A 15,717-nucleotide genomic window follows, 5' to 3' on the forward strand; every position below is an offset into this window, starting at 1 on the left:
CGTATGCGTTCTGTTTCTTTCTCACAAAGTGGCACCAATAGCAAGTGGTGTGTGTGTGTGTCTATATATAGCAAATGGTGTGTGTTATGTCTATATATAGCAAGTGGTGTGTGTGTGTCTGTATATAGCAAGTGGTGTGTGTCTATATATAGCAAGTGGTGTGTGTGTCTATATATAGCAAGTGGTGTGTGTGTGTCTATATATAGCAAGTGGTGTTTGTGTCTATATATAGCAAGTGGCGTGTGTGTGGGTCTATATATAACAAGTGGTGTGTGTGTGGGTCTATATATAACAAGTGGTGTGTGTGTCTATATATAGCAAGTGGTGTGTGTGTGTCTATATATAACAAGTGGTGTGTGTGTGTGTCTATATATAGCAAGTGGTGTGTGTGTCTATATATAGCAAGTGGTGTGTGTGTCTATATATATAGCAAGTGGTGTGTGTGTGTGTCTATATATAGCAAGTGGTGTGTGTGTGTGTCTATATATAGCAAGTGGTGTGTGTGTGTCTATATATAGCAAGTGTGTGTGTGTGTGTCTATATATATAGCAAGTGGTGTGTGTGTGTCTATATATAGCAAGTGGTGTGTGTATCTATATATAGCAAGTGGTGTGTGTGTCTATATATAGCAAGTGGTGTGTGTGTGTGTGTCTATATATAGCAAGTGGTGTGTGTGTGTGTCTATATATAGCAAGTGGTGTGTGTGTCTATATATAGCAAGTGGTGTGTGTGTGTCTATATATAGCAAGTGGGTGTGTGTGTGTCTATATATAGCAAGTGGTGTGTGTGTGTGTCTATATATAGCAAGTGGTGTGTGTATCTATATATAGCAAGTGGTGTGTGTGTCTATATATAGCAAGTGGTGTGTGTCTATATATAGCAAGTGGTGTGTGTGTGTGTCTATATATAGCAAGTGGTGTGTGTGTGTCTATATATAGCAAGTGGTGTGTGTGTCTATACATAGCAAGTGGTGTGTGTGTGTGTCAATATATAGCAAGTGGTGTGTGTGTCTATATGTAGTGGGGAGCGGCGGCACACCAGTTAGTGCAATGCACTACGAACCCGGCTACTCGAGTTCGATTCCCACTCACGTCGAACACCAGTGATGATTATCTGAACCCTTCCTGAACCTCCCCTAGGTCAACTCAGCCTTGAATGTGTACCCTGGTGCTGTGTGCAAACATCGCCACTGGTGAGACAAAGCCGGCCGGGCGTGGTGTTCGCCACCCACCCCCTCGTGTGTCGTTCCGGCCTTCATAGGTGCTCGCTAACAGCACTTGCCCTAACAATCTGTTAAGGCTGTAAGGGTAATCTTTGCCTTTGTGTATTTTATGAACACTACTATACACTCGAGTACAGCCTTTGTAAAGACCGTTTCTCAACATAACATTTAATCACTCAACCAATTCTAAACGCTGCTTGCCTTGGGGCAACTGCCTATTTAGTTGCTTAATTGGGAACTGGGGGTCAAGGGTCACGACTGGAGACCGATGCCTGGAATCATAATGGACATGAGGCTGTGCTTCCGTGTGGCTGATTTGCACACAGCTGCAGTTGAACAGTTAATTTCTAAATAGCACGCGTTTCAAAATTCTCCATCCGCTTTGTGGTGTTCGGCCAATACTTTATTGAGGAGTGTTTTTTTCTGTGTGGAAACAAAACTGCAGATCCTGGAGAAAAACCGAGCATGCGAGCCAACGGCGCTCAAAAGTCCATGCACGAGGGTCGTGGGCCTACTTGCTGTGCTGCAGTCTCCTGGCCACCCGAATATGATCCTCACTGCACCTGCTAAAATGTACGTTCTTCTCCAACCCGACTGCCGAAGCAACGTGCTGTCCTTACTGAAGCACAAGATTGGTTCCAGTCGTCTGTGCTGATATTGCGCCCAGCACTGGCCACTCGTGGCTCACCCGCGGAAGCGACTGACATGCCATTGTGGCAATAGTCAACATTCGAATTCTGCCGTTTTCAGGATTTTCTCTCTTTTCGTTTTCACGCAACGCACGGACGAGGAAGTGGTCACGCAAAACCGGCGAGGGAGCAGACGAATGGATCGGCATGCGACAAGCGGAGGTTTCATCAGCGCAGGTTCTCCACTGAAGGGGCCTTTAATTGAAAAGCAAAACAGATGCTCGAGAAAAAAACATTCCTCGTGAGACCGCAGTGAGGCTACACTGCCATACTGTACATCGCCACAAGATTGCAATTTATCAATTAGCACCCTTGCAAGCCGCTTGTGCAGGTGCTAGATTGTTCGTTGTGTCGCAGGACCGTGAGACACGGCCAAGGCATGGGAACGGATCTCATCTGGCAGTGGATGAAGCAAAGCCAATGGCGATGAGGATGTTCATGCTGGGTCCAGCAGTAAAAGCCAAGGGCGAGCTTTGTCCATTCTCACAGCCAGGAGCTGTCACATTCAAAACCGATGCCTCTCTCTGCCACCATACGGGTGAGATCACCTAAGAAAAAAAAGAAAGCTATCACCAGTACCAGTGATATTGATATTTCAATAAAGTTACCTGCTGCAGTGTGTGAATATCACCGCCTTGGGAGGCAAAGGTGGCCGCGCGTGGTTTCGACCATTGCCGGCTCCAATAGGTGCTCGCGAACAGCATTTCACGACAGCCTCATGGTCGACATCATTCCACGCGACCCGCGGCCACGCGAGGTCGGCCACTTTCGAAGCGGCCCTTTCACGAGCGCTTTTGAGCCGAGCATTGGAGCCGCACTCACCGGGTACCAGAGGGCAATATTATCGCGCCGGAAACATTGTATTTCTCATTTTAGCCCCACGCTGTCGGTCCTTTTTATTTTTCCCGTCATTATTGAACAGGACTAACGTGCTTGACGATGCGTGGCCCGCGAAAGAAAAGCAAACGTCCGGTTCAGCTCTCGGTAAGGCTAAAGGGAGGAGCATCTTCGTGCACGTGTGTGTGATCGCGCGTGCGCGTGTGCATTCACGTGTACGTGAGCGCGTGCGTTTGTTGTGTGCGTGCGTGCGTTCGTGCAAACTCGCCCTGCTCCTCCTCCTCCTCCTCACCTTGTGCAGCTTGCACATGGCCCCGAGGGCACGCACCTCGTGGCGCGCGTGCTTGCCCTCCTCCAGGCACTGGTAGCACACGGGCGCCCGGCACGGCACGCAGTACATGGAGTGGCTCTCCAGCTCGTGCTCCGCGCACGTGGCCGGGCGCCGCGCGGCCGGCGGCCCCAGCGCTCCCAGCCCCAGCAGCCCGGCGCCGACCGCGGCCCGGGCGGCCGCCCCCAGCAGGGGCTGCTGAACCCCGGCCGCCTGGGGCTCGGCTTGCGCGGTGGACGACGCCGCCGCCGCCGCCGCCGCCGCCGGCGACGACGACGCGGGCGAAGCCGACGCATCGTTCGCAGCCGGTACCGTCGCCGCCGCCGCCGATGTCGATGACGCCGACGCGCGCGCCTGCAGCACCAGCGCCGGCGGCAGCAGCCGGTGCTTGGCCAGGGGCCCCCGGGCCGGGTGGCAGCGGCTGCGGCACGCGTCGCAGTAGAGCACGTCGCACTGCTCGCAGAGGACGCTGGCGGGCCGCGCGGGGCTGCGCTCGCACAGCTGGCACTGCAGGGCGCGCGCCCGGCCGCGCTGCGCGACGCGGTCGCACACCGCTTCCAGCACGCGGTTGCGGGGCAGGGCCCGCAGCCCACGCTCGTCCAGCAGCAGGCTGCGGTGGCACTGCGGGCACGTCAGGCACGAGTTGCGGTGCCGCTGCTGGACCGCGGCCGCCTGCTGCTGCTGCTGCTGCTGTTGTTGTTGCAGCAACTGCTGCTGCTGCTGCTGCTGCTGCTTCTGTTGGAGGATGTGGTGCTGCTGCAGCAGCTGTGCGTGCATGAGCGCGTGCTGCGGGTGCAGCTGGCTGTGGTGCTGGTAGGAGGGCAGGGGGGGCCGCGGCGCCGCGCTCGGCACGGGGGTCGGCGGGAACACGCGCACCCCGTTCGGGGACAGCTTCGGCAGGACGGCCACCCCCGACGACAGCGAGGAGGAGGAGGACGCGGAGGAGGAGGAGGACGACGCTGCGGAGGAGGAGGAGGAGGAGGAGGAGGGCGTGGTGGCCATCGGCGCGTTCGGCGTGCCGGGGCTGGTCAGGTAGCCCCCGAACGAGCCGTAGCCGCTGTCCGCCTCGCTGTGGAGACTCATCTTGTCCAGCTCCAGGTAGTCGTAGTCCGAGCCCGAGGGGGATACGCGAGGAGCCACCGCGCCGTTTGCCACCGCGTGCTGGAGCTGCGACGCGCTGCCCACGCCTGCCGCTGCCGCCGGTGGTGGTGGTGGTTGTTGAGATGTTCCTGACACCGCTGCTGCCGGCTGCTGCTGCTGCTGCTGCTGGTGCTGTGCTGGTAGTTCCCCATCGGGCGTCTGCACGAGGATGTTGCGAGCGCACGCCAGGCACAGGTTGTGCGAGCAGGGCAGCAGCACGGGGTCCCGGTACATGGCCCCGCACACCGGACACTTGAGCTCATCCTCCATGTCTTCCATGGGAGATGAGGAGCGGGGGCCGCGACGGGCGGGGTTGGGGCTCAGCGTGCTGGCGGAGGGGACGGGGGATGAACGACCGGAAACATTCACATCATTCGCGATCGATCAAGAGGGGCGCCGCAGTGGCGAGATGTTCAATACCTTGCCTGCAGGAGTTCGTGAGTTCGATTCCGACGCCTGACGCCTGCTGTATATTTGGAGTTTGCGTGTCTCTCTCTCCCCGTGTCTGCGTGGATTCTTCTCCGGGTCCTCCGGTTTTCCCCTCGACGTTTAGAAGCACGCTTTTAGACTCTTTGGCTGCGATGAATGCCCACGCGATAAGTCACGTTAGTTTGAGCTCACCACGTGGCCGGGTCCCTTCTGTGCAAAAGCTGCCTGGGTGGCTGGCACGCGGTGACGTCACTGCGGCCACATTTGCGTGACGTCGTGACTCGGATTTATCTTTAAGCCAGACCCGTGCGTGCTGGCCTCACCACCCCATCCTCTCAGCCCAGTTAAAAAGGTAAAGGTTAAAGGAGCCCAGGAATTGCTTCAGAATCAGAATCTGTTCTTTTTGTTTGAGACCGGAGGAATCCGATGAGCTATGAAGCTCTTTTTTTCACAGAAGTCAAGTAGGGGGGGGGGGTCAGAAGGTCACAGTGAACAAACGATGCACAAAACACGACGACACCGCGAGACTGCTTGACAACGATGCTGCTGACGGATGGGCCTCCCACCAGAGGGAGCCCTAGAGGGTGTCTGTTGTCTCGCCGTCCACGGATGACCAGACGTCGTGAACGGCGTGGATGCGTCCACACTTTTACCCCCCACCCCTCCAACTCGGGGGACAAGGGCTAGGGGGAATGGAACCGGCGTGGATCTGGATTGCAGGTCCGGTTTAAAAAGTGCAAACCATTAGACCAAGGACGCTATACGATACACCGCTATACATGTGTACAGTATGTCCATAAGCACAGTTCGCACATCACGTTCATAACTGGCATTTCTTTTACATTATTAACACCGCTTTATATAACAGGCGTGGAGATGTGGTGCGGTGGTTGGTGCGTGAAGCTTGCCAACCGCGTGGTTCTCAGTTCGATTCCAGGACACGGTGAACATCCGTGGTGAGTGATATCTGAAATGGCTGGGCCCGTTCAGATATCAATCCTCCACCATTGACCAACCAGACCGGTGAAGAATGAGTAAGCAGACCATTACAGAGAATATCTCATTCACATATATCTTCCGATCAACCACACCGCCTTGTGGGTAAATTTAAGCGACGCCGGTTCGACTTAAGGGCCGTCCATAAATGACGTCACGCGATTTTGGACGCTTTTTGACCCCCCCCCTCGTCACACGTCAAAAAGCTCTGCCCCCCCAAAATAAAACATGCTTGAAATCGCTTTAAACTATTGTCATTGTAGTGCGTATTTAATGTGCCGCTGCACTCTGATGTTGCATGAGAAAACATTTATGAAAGAGTCTATTTAATTAAGTAGAACGTGTTATCTATATTTATTTAAAGTTGCGCATTTTGATGTGACGTCACATTTCTCAAACCCACCCCCCTTCGTCACACATCGTCACAAATGTCTGACCCCCCCCCCTCCCAGGTGCGTGACGTCATTTATGGACGGCCCCTTAAGCAAACTCTGGACCGGTTCTGACGTGTGGAGGGACAGATATATGAAGGAAATATATTCTCTGTTTATTCATTGTATTCCATATATTCTCGACAACGACGCGATCGATTCGATTTAAGTATTGTCTAAACAGCCACTAATGGCCGATATGGGGTGAAACGGATCAGCATCCAGAATGGGATGTAAATACTGGAATGTGTATTTATACAATATAAATATAACATGCAGTATTCGTGTATATGCTTCAGGTGATGACACTTAATCCGTGCAGGGAACAAGGGGAGGTAGCAAAAAGGCAGCAGTTGCCTTCGAGTTCGCAGTTCACGATTTCACAACGTGGTGCCTCGAAACGTCCCACGGGATTGGGAGAGACTTGATGTAATAAAAGGGTTTCAATTGTCAAATAGCTCGTGGCAAACAAAAACATTTTCAATCGCAGCAACAACAGAAAACAAATAGCACATTCTAAGGAATGTATATACAAACATGAATTTGTGTGGGCAAAAAAATAAGCTGTGGAATGTAACTGGCTAACTCTTGCGGCTAAAGCCTACATGCGTTGCCATTTAAATAATCCAATTTTGCGTTTGAGCTCTCCTCTCAAGAAGCGCCATTGCACAAACACACGAGCGTATATTTTGTGTTGGCGAATCGTTCCTTTATTTAAATCTTGACTTAAAGCTTTCGTGACTGCAGGAATTCATATTATTTGGGTCTTTCGGTAAAGTCACGTAGATAGGTTCAAAGAAAGAAATATATCACGACGTTTCGATCGCAACACAAGCGATCCTGATGATCGAAAATAATCCTGATGACAATCCTTTGTATTGCGATCGAAACATCGTAGTTTTTTGTTATTTTCCATGAACCCATCTACGTGACTTTACCGAAAGACCCAAAGAATATGAATTCCTTCATTTTCCATCCGAATCCTTTTTTCGGCCGAAACTTTGCCGGTGTCTTCACGAGTTATACTATCGCCAAAGAGACCCATCAGCGAGGCAATGTGTTCGTGCGTTTTGTCGAAGTTGTCACCCTGGCCCGATACTATATTTCACGTGCGAATGCGTATGCATGTGGATGTATGGGTGGGGAGTGGCAGACCGCAGTTGGTGAGCGCGTTGTTTCACGAACGCTGGTTGCACTGCGGACGGTTTGGGGCGATAACCAAGATAGGTGGCAACCCGATTCGTAACACTTTGACAACCGGGTGCCCAGGACTCCCACGGTCACTTGTCCATCTCTGCGTTGTCTAGGTGTGTGCGTGCTGTTGGGAGCGGTGGTGCAGCGGTTAGCGCGCTCCGCTACGAACCCAGCGACCCGAGTTCGATTCCAGCTCACGCCAACACACCGGTGACGATTATATCTGAACTCTTCCTGCTGTGGCTCCCCTTGGTCAACTCAGCCTCAAACGAGTACCTGGTGTGGTGTATAAGCATCACCACTCGGGAGACAAAGGCGGCCAGGCGTGGTGCTGGCCTTCATAGTCGCTCGCTAACAGCACTCGCCCCAAAAGAATGTTACGGCTATGCGGGGGACATTTGTCTTTGTATGCGTGCGGTCACATCCACTGTGATGGAATTCCAATTAGCCTACAATACACACACACACAGACCGTGGAGATTGTATTTTTACCCAATCACGCCAGCATGCTGAGTAAAGCCAATTTGTACAGGTGAATGCTTTATGTTAACATGTTGATGGACGAGGGACCTACTCACGCCGTGCGGGTCGTGGTGAGCGGGCTATTTCATCATACTTCACCACGCTGGTCAGTGCAAGGGAGCATAGATACGTGGTGGGGGGGGGGGCTTTGATGTACAGTACAACAAAGTGTTTTTTTATGCGGCACTACGATCTGCTGCCCACAACGTTAGCCCGCAGCCTATAACACCTTGTTACGCACGGTTGTCGACGTCCAAACACTAAACCCAGTTTCAAATCCCCGCTTCGCTTCCGAGATCTCACGCGCTACGGGTGATTTTTTTTTGCCACCGGCCAGATTCAACGTCCTGCGGGCGTCATTCCATCACCATACCATTTACATCATGAGCCGACACACACGACGCCTGATTACAACGTGGCTTAGGACGCGTGCGCCGGATTTCATCGGGCTGGGGGGGGGCGCTGTGGCTGTAACGTTCAGCTCACAATCGAAAGGTTGCGAGTTGACCGCCCCCCCCCCCCGGTCCGAGGAAAATGCAGCCAATCCTCCAGCGGTGGAGCTTAGCGGGGGTTCACAAAATGAGTACCACTCTGTGGAAAATCACAGAGAAATGGTAGCAACGTGGCACCTCCAGCATTCGTAACTCAGGGCAGCGCACGCAAAACACTCGCTCTCCTTGAAGCAGAGCTACAATGTGTGTGTGTGTACAGTATATACGTGCGGATGTCTCAGAAACTGACCTTGTCTGCTAACGGGGATGTGTGGTGAATGATGATGCTGCTGCCGCTTGTGATCGCCGCCGCTGCTGCTGCTGCCTGCCCGCGCAGTCCAATGCAGGTCGATGCTCGTTCCAGTTGCTGCCCGTGCGAGGGCTTCCTAACAGCTCTCCTCCTCTTCCTCGCCCTCTTCCTCCTGCTGCTGCTGCTCCTCCTGCTGCTGCTGCTCCTCCTGCCACACCTGCTCAGCTGCTGCGGATTGCGCCGAGCGCACGACCGACATTCGCGGGCCAATAGCGAGGCGAGGCGCAGGATGGCGTTCTGCCGCCGAATGATGATGATCGGGACGGTGAAGACGACGATGCTTTAGCGGCGGTGGTGATGGCGCTGGGAGCGGCTGGCAGGGAGGGGAGTGCACGAGACGGCGAGAGGGAGAGATGCGCGGCTGTGTAGGATGCGAGGGAGAGGGGTTGAAACGGGCGCCGGAGTGCGGGGCGCAGAGCGATGAGATTCAAGGCAGAGAGGAGGGCGCAACCAATGGGGGGGGGGGGATCACGGAGCTAGCCGGGGGATTGGGGAGGTGTGTGTGTGTGTGACAGAGTGAATATGCGCGTGTGTGTGAGATTGTGGCGAGCGGTGGCGCAGTGGTTAGCGCGCTGCGCTACGAAGCCGGGTTCGAATCCCATTCATGGACAAACACCAGCGACGAGTATCTGAATCTGTCCCGGGCCTCCCCTAGGTCGATACAGCCTCAAATGAGTGCATACCTGGTGCGGTGTGTAAACATCGCCACTGGGGAGACAAAGGGGGCCGGACGTGGTGCTGGCCACCCACCGCCTCGGTTGCCGTTCCGGCCTTAATAGGTGCTCGCTAACAGCACTTGCCCTAAAAAAGGCTACACCGGGGGATCTTTGTCTTACTCGTGGACAAAATCACTGACGAATATCTGAATCGGTCCTGGGCTTCCCCTAGGTCGAGCCGGCCTTAAATGAGTGCCTGGTTCGGTGTACAATGATCAACACAAAGGAGACAAGGGCGGCCGGGCGTGGTGCTGGCCACCCATCTCCTCGTGTGTGGTATCGTAGGTCCTCGCGAACAGCACTTGCCCCGACAGGCTGTGAAGGCTATACCGGTGGTCTTTGAATCTCTCTGTGTGTGAGTGTTGGCTCTGCGTGCTGGTGGGGGGTGTGAGCGAGGGGAGGGGTGTGGGAGGGGGGTGTCGCCCCCTCAGGGGATGTCGAGGGAGAATTTTAATAAAGGAGAGAGAGAAGAGAGGGTGGGAGAGAGAGGGGAGAAGAGAGGTGGGGGGGAAGCGCGCATAGAGAATCGGAGCGTGCGCGCACAATGCGAAGAGCGAGTTGCCCATGTGGGTGAGGGTGTGGGTGGGTGAGGGTATGGCTGGGTGAGTGAGGGTGTGGGTGGGTGAGGATGTGGGTGAGGGCGTGGGTGGTTGAGGGTGGCGTAAAGGTTACCGCACTGCGCTACGAACCGGGCGACCCAAGTTCGATATCCCGCTCACGGCCAGCACCAGTGACGATTATCTGAATCGGTCCGGGGCATCTCCTAGGTGCATTGTGTAAACATCGCCACTACGGAGACGAAGACGGCTTGGGGCTGGCCACCAACCGCAACAGTCTGTTTAGGCTTACGGGGGATCCTTGTCTTTGTAGGTGAGGATATCGGTGGGTGTGGATGGGTAGTGGTTGCGGGTGAGTGGGCGGCTGCGTGGGTGAGGATATAGGTGAAGTTGTGTGGATGAGAGTTTGGGTGAATGAATAGATGTGTGTGTGGGCGATGGTTTGGGTGAGCGCGCGGGTGAGCCTACGGGCGAGTGGGGGAGCGGTGAGAGCGATGGGCATTGTGGGTCGCGCGGACCACCCGAGGTTGAGTCCCAGTCACGGCTAACATCACTGTGATATCTGAACTGACCTTGGGCCTTTGTATGGGGAGGGGGTCTTTGTTGAATTGTCGATGAGAATATGCAGGACTGAATTTCAGCCGGAGCTGCTCGGGAATGAGATCCGGAAAATATGAGGGTTTGGGGGGCGGGGGGGGGGGGTCTGGCTTAATTTCTTAGGAAATATTGAAAATGTTTCCTGACGAATTAAGTGATGAGACCGCGAGAGTGAGTTGATGTGAGTGATGCTTTGTGGGTAACGTCAAGGTGAGGATGCGTCTGCAGCGAAGGCAACGCTTGGGAGAGTGAGCTGAACAGCAGTCCCATCCACTTGTACTCGGAAGGGGCCATCCTTGGTAAGTCCACACAGCACGGGCTACATCGGATCGAACGAGAATTTTAAGGCTGCTGAGATAGCAAAAGCGGGAACGTACAAGGTGCACAAGAGATAAGAAGAGACGTCGGAGCACACGGGCATACGCATAGAGGACAGAGATACGAGGAGAAAGATTGAGAGAATTGGAGGCAGACCGAGCGAATTCCAGAGGGCACGGCTCGCGATGTGAGCGTGCCTGCTGTGCCTGTGTGTTTGGGCAGTTATGGCAGTAGATGCTGCTGCTGTAACCTAATTGCCGTGCCCCGAGGTTACACTTTCCACGGAGGAGGGGGAGGAGGAAGGGATGAGAGTGACCCTGTTAAACAGAGATGCAGTTAAGTGTTCTGGGGAGGATTGTGACTTTGGGAGGAGGGAGAAAGACCCCTGGGAAAGTGGGAACCGTACAGCATGGAAACGAAATAAAAACCCTGACAGACGAGCAGATCTTCCACACTCAAACGAGCACCGAACTGGGTTCCGTTAGTGACCCTGAGACAGTGGTGTGAATTCCACATTCCTATGGCCGGAAAATTCCTGTGGACACTGGAGGAATGTCGGGGATCAAAGGGGGGGGGGGGGGGAGGAGTGCATGATGGTAACAATGTGGATTTATGATAGTAGTGCTAGCAGTCATAGCGATGATGATTGTGCTAAGGGTGGGTACCCTGCAGTTCTGGAGCCGCATGCGGCTCGTTTTAAGGACTGCTTCGTGACGTTATTTATTAAGGACCACCGTCTCGTATTCACATGCGTTGGGGGCCTCTTCTCGTTACCTTGGGTTTGCCGACCCCTGATCTGGGCTCCAGTAAACTGCTGACGAAGCGTCTCCTCGCCTCCAGCGGAGCTCCATCACCCCCTCCCCCACCCCCAAAGCGCGCTGCGCCTTCATGCACAGCCAGCAAGCAAATTAAATACATAGGGCTACGCTCCATCCACCCCCCCCCCCCTTGTCCTTCCTATGGCTAGAGGGTGGCGGGTGGTGAGTGATAGGTGAGTGCAAAAAGGATGGGTGAGCATTAGGAAGACGTGATGAGGCGCGTGGGGTGGAATTGAACGATAACCGCATGGTTCTATTAAGTAGAATCATACTGGTAGGCACCTCTGGTTACACCAGCCTATAGGGGATTATTGTGTCCGTCCGTCCGTCGTGCATCCAAAAATGGGAGGGGTGGGGCTGGGTGGAGAGGGGAGGGTGGGGAGGGGCTGGGTGGGGAGGGAGGGGCTGGGTGGGGAGGGAGGGGCTGGGTGGGGGGGGGTGGGAGGGGTGGGGCTGGGTGGGGAGGGGCTGGTCACCCCGTGGTGCCCTTATAAAACTTAACGTTTCACCTACTCACGCCAGCTTGTGCCCGCCCTCACAGTCGGACATATTTGCGGAATACACCACGCCGCCGTTAACTCACGCCATTGACCGAGCAACCCAACGTTCCTACCAGCTCCCTCCGCAGGAATGTGTTTTGAACATTTGGTCTTCAGGTTTTGCTTATAGCGTAAGGCTCTCACCAGTAGTCCACCGGCAGGAGGTGATGTTATAATGTGATTTCATAAGATTAAATAATTTTCGGGTATTTTATTTCGTTTAAACCAGGGGTGGGGAATATTTTTTTCTGCCAAGGGCCATTTGGATATTTACAACATCATTCGCGGGCCATACAAAATTATCAACTTAAAAATTAGCCTGTTATATTGGTCAAACATTTCATTAACTCACCCCTCATGTGATGGCTGGAACTGCTTCTCTTCGGTGAGGCGTGTGATGATGTTAGCTGGTATTGATGATGTTGCTACTCGCAACTGCTTTTCCAGGTTTGCTCCTAGATTTATTGAATTTCGAGTCCCGCCTGCGGTTGCCTTGGCAGGGCCAGACCAAATGATTTCGTGGGCCTTATACGGCCCGCGGGCCGGACGTTACCCACCCCTGCTTTAAACCGTGACGCCGGCAGACATGGCCTACTCTTTTTCAAATCGCATTACGTGATCTTTATCGTTCACTGTCAAGCAGACAGCGCATCTTTTGGCGCCACGGTGGCGAGATCTTACTACCTCGCCTGGTATGCAAGGAGTTTGCGTGTTCTCCACGTGGTCGCATGGATTTTTTCCCGGGTCCTCTGGTTTCTCCCTCCACATTTAGAAACATGCGTTTAAGAGTATTTGGCTGCCATAAATGCCCACATGATGAGGCACTTCGATGAACAGTCATCTGTGGCCAGGTCGCTTCTGAAAAAGAGCTATATATCTCAGTGGGCCTTAACCTGATAAAAATTAATATAGTTCAATAGTTTACCTTTCTGACACTCGCAATGCCGCAAGTAAAGTTGCTGCCCGGAGGTAGACTCGAATGACCCTCAATCTGAGTCTGATCAAATAGACATTGCGCTGTGGCAAGTCAATAAAGTTACTCTATGGACAACCTGGCCTCTGCTATGGTATTGTAGAATTTCCACCACGAGCTCTGAGCCAAACTCCGAGGGTTTGTCCTTTGTCTAGACACTCCAGTTTCTTCTGGTCACTGTGGACAAGTATGGCCAATGTCTCTCCTTATGGAGGCCCTTCCACCAGCAGTGGAATGAGCAATTCCAGGTCGGCACCTTCACCGTGTTTTTTCACCATCATGCATTCCAATGCCAACGGCCGACATACATTTTGAGACTCCGTGAGGTTTTCCTGGATAAATTACGGTTGTTATTCATCTGCGGAACAGACTTGCGACCACATTGGGCCCTCACCTGATGAAAATGTCACAGGTATACATTCAGTACGTATTTGCATGCATATGACACAAATCTGAACACAACGTGCACATCCATTACTGCGATTCCATTCAACCGGGCAAAAGCCGTTTGAGACGCTGCCTTTTGCAATTGGGATGCACGCCTTATTCGGTATATACTGCAGATAATTTGTGCATTGGATAAGGAACACAGACGTCTTTCCCACTCTGTTTAATAAACAGGGTACGCGGGTCTGTCGACGGCAGCACTTGACGTGGTTTACAAATAGCCCTGCGCCTGCACCACCACTGCACGCCACTCACGGGCGTAGCGGGGTCTCGCGCAAGCCTCCTACTGGCGGCGGTCACGCAGGCCTGGCCTCAAGATTCATTTCACAAAGCGGCGCTCGCTCCTGTCTGTCACTCGCGGATGTAGCACAGGAAGGGCACGCATGCAGTCCTGCTGCATGGTCACATGCTGGTACTGTGTGCCTCTGTCGATGTTCTCATCTGTTGAATTTTTTTTCGGATTGCGTTGAATCATAAGATTTTTTTTCGCTTCAGCGAGTTAGACGGGATGTACGTTTGGGATATACCTAGTCACCGCCACGGGAATGTGGAATTGCTATTTCTGGTATAAGACGACCAATGCACATATGGACACTTTTGACATTTTGTTAAGTTTGATCCAGCTTTGCTTCCGGAGGAAATTCACCATCACTGTGATACACAATAAAATATTAAAATTTTAGCAAACCTCATGCAGTACTCGTGTTCCACAGAAGTGGACCACTAATATGGGTTGACTGATGTTTCATGCCCGATAGGACCATCTCTAAAAGGCTCCAACTGTAAATAGCCAAACACGAGGGTAATTCAGGTGTAGTGATTCACCTTTTGTAGATGAGGATAATTCTTGTGGAAAACAGCACAATGTACTGTTTGACACAGTGCCTGCTATTACATCTTCTGGAAGGCAACAACACGTTCTTCCAGATGATGGGGAACATCTTTAAAATAGAAAATTCATTAATCCTGTGGTTACTCTCGGATGGTGAACAATCTGCGAGCCGCGACTGGAGCCACTTTCCCCCCGCTGCAGCCTTGGTCCGCCGTCACAGCCGTCGTGACCCCGACAGCCTCCGCCTGTTCCGCCCTCGACGACTTCTCGGGCCGCTTTTAGTCTGGAGCCTTCCCTTTGACTTAAGCCGGCAAAAGGGTGACCCCGCCAGGAGCGCGAGGCATCCCCGAAGGCTTCGCTCTCGGGATCATCGGAACACGCAAACCTCTCCACCACAAGAAGGCGTCGAATCCTCGGAGAGGATCGTATTGCAATTGGTGAACGACCATCACTGCGGCGTGTCACCTATCGGGCCGAACGAAACAATGTATCGCACGTGCGTTTGAAACTCGTTGTGTAGGCATCTTAGCATAGAGCACGAGCTGTAGGATCGGAGCAAATGGGTTCTTGACCAATCGGAATTCATTCATACACTGTCTCAAGTGGCAGACGAATCTTGAAAATGCTGTAAAGACAGCTGTTATCACGTTTGTAAATTATCAGAAAGCCGATTACAAAAGTGGTAATAATTGCTGATTGATCCAGGAAAGTCACTCCGAGTCCTATGACTCTTCTTCAAGAGGGTCCTGCAGCGGGGGGTTTATTTTAAGTCTTCAGCCAAGTGATCAGTGTTTCGCACACCTTCAATTGGCGCGGTTGACTACGTGCGGTGCAAAAGAAGTTCGACACACGAGCATACTTCCACATCTACCCTAATAGATGTGGAAGGAAACCAAGTTCCCAGGGAAAACCCACACAAGTGAGGGGTGGGGGCAAAACTGTCTCCATATATATGGAAACAGCTGGAGGTTAGTCCACTTGCTCTGCTGCCTTCTGCTGGTGAGCCAGGACGTGGCACCTCTAAATTGTAATGGAGGGGAGATTCACAACAATTGTGTGATCCACCAGTACCTCCCCTCCACAGTGCTGGCATGCGGCACCACCGCCGGGCTATAAAGATGAATGCAGGGTGGATACAATACATTTAACAACACGCACAATGGGTGCATTGCACGTCCAAAATCTCTCGGCGTTATCCAGAGCTTACCAGCGAAAAAAAGGTGACCATTTTATCGTTTAGCCCACCAACTGAAAGAGTTGAGAAAACGTGGCCATGCTGGCTGCTGTCGCAGAGCTTCTCCATCGAATCCGGTGCACCAAGTCATCGACCA

The 15,717-nt window shown here is 53.0% G+C and overlaps 1 protein-coding gene across 2 annotated transcripts in view; it reads right to left on the reverse strand.

Moving 5' to 3' along the window:
* The window catches only part of LOC116939619 (E3 ubiquitin-protein ligase TRIM9-like), a 66,338-nt gene extending 57,669 nt beyond the window's left edge, over positions 1–8,669 (reverse strand). For both annotated transcript variants that reach the window (XM_076064722.1, XM_076064717.1), the window contains exons 1-2: positions 8,530–8,669; positions 3,041–4,544 (exon numbers count right to left, since the gene is read on the reverse strand). In XM_076064722.1, coding sequence (XP_075920837.1) covers positions 3,041–4,495 — 1,455 coding nt within the window. In that variant the 5' untranslated portion in view covers positions 4,496–4,544; positions 8,530–8,669. The remainder of the gene's footprint in view (positions 1–3,040; positions 4,545–8,529) is intronic.
* Positions 8,670–15,717: the final 7,048 nt, after the last annotated feature.

Source organism: Petromyzon marinus, chromosome 6 (genome assembly GCF_048934315.1).
Source record: "Petromyzon marinus isolate PM22_M1 ecotype Great Lakes invasive population chromosome 6, UKy_Petmar_22M1.pri1.0, whole genome shotgun sequence".
NCBI lineage: Eukaryota > Metazoa > Chordata > Hyperoartia > Petromyzontiformes > Petromyzontidae > Petromyzon > Petromyzon marinus.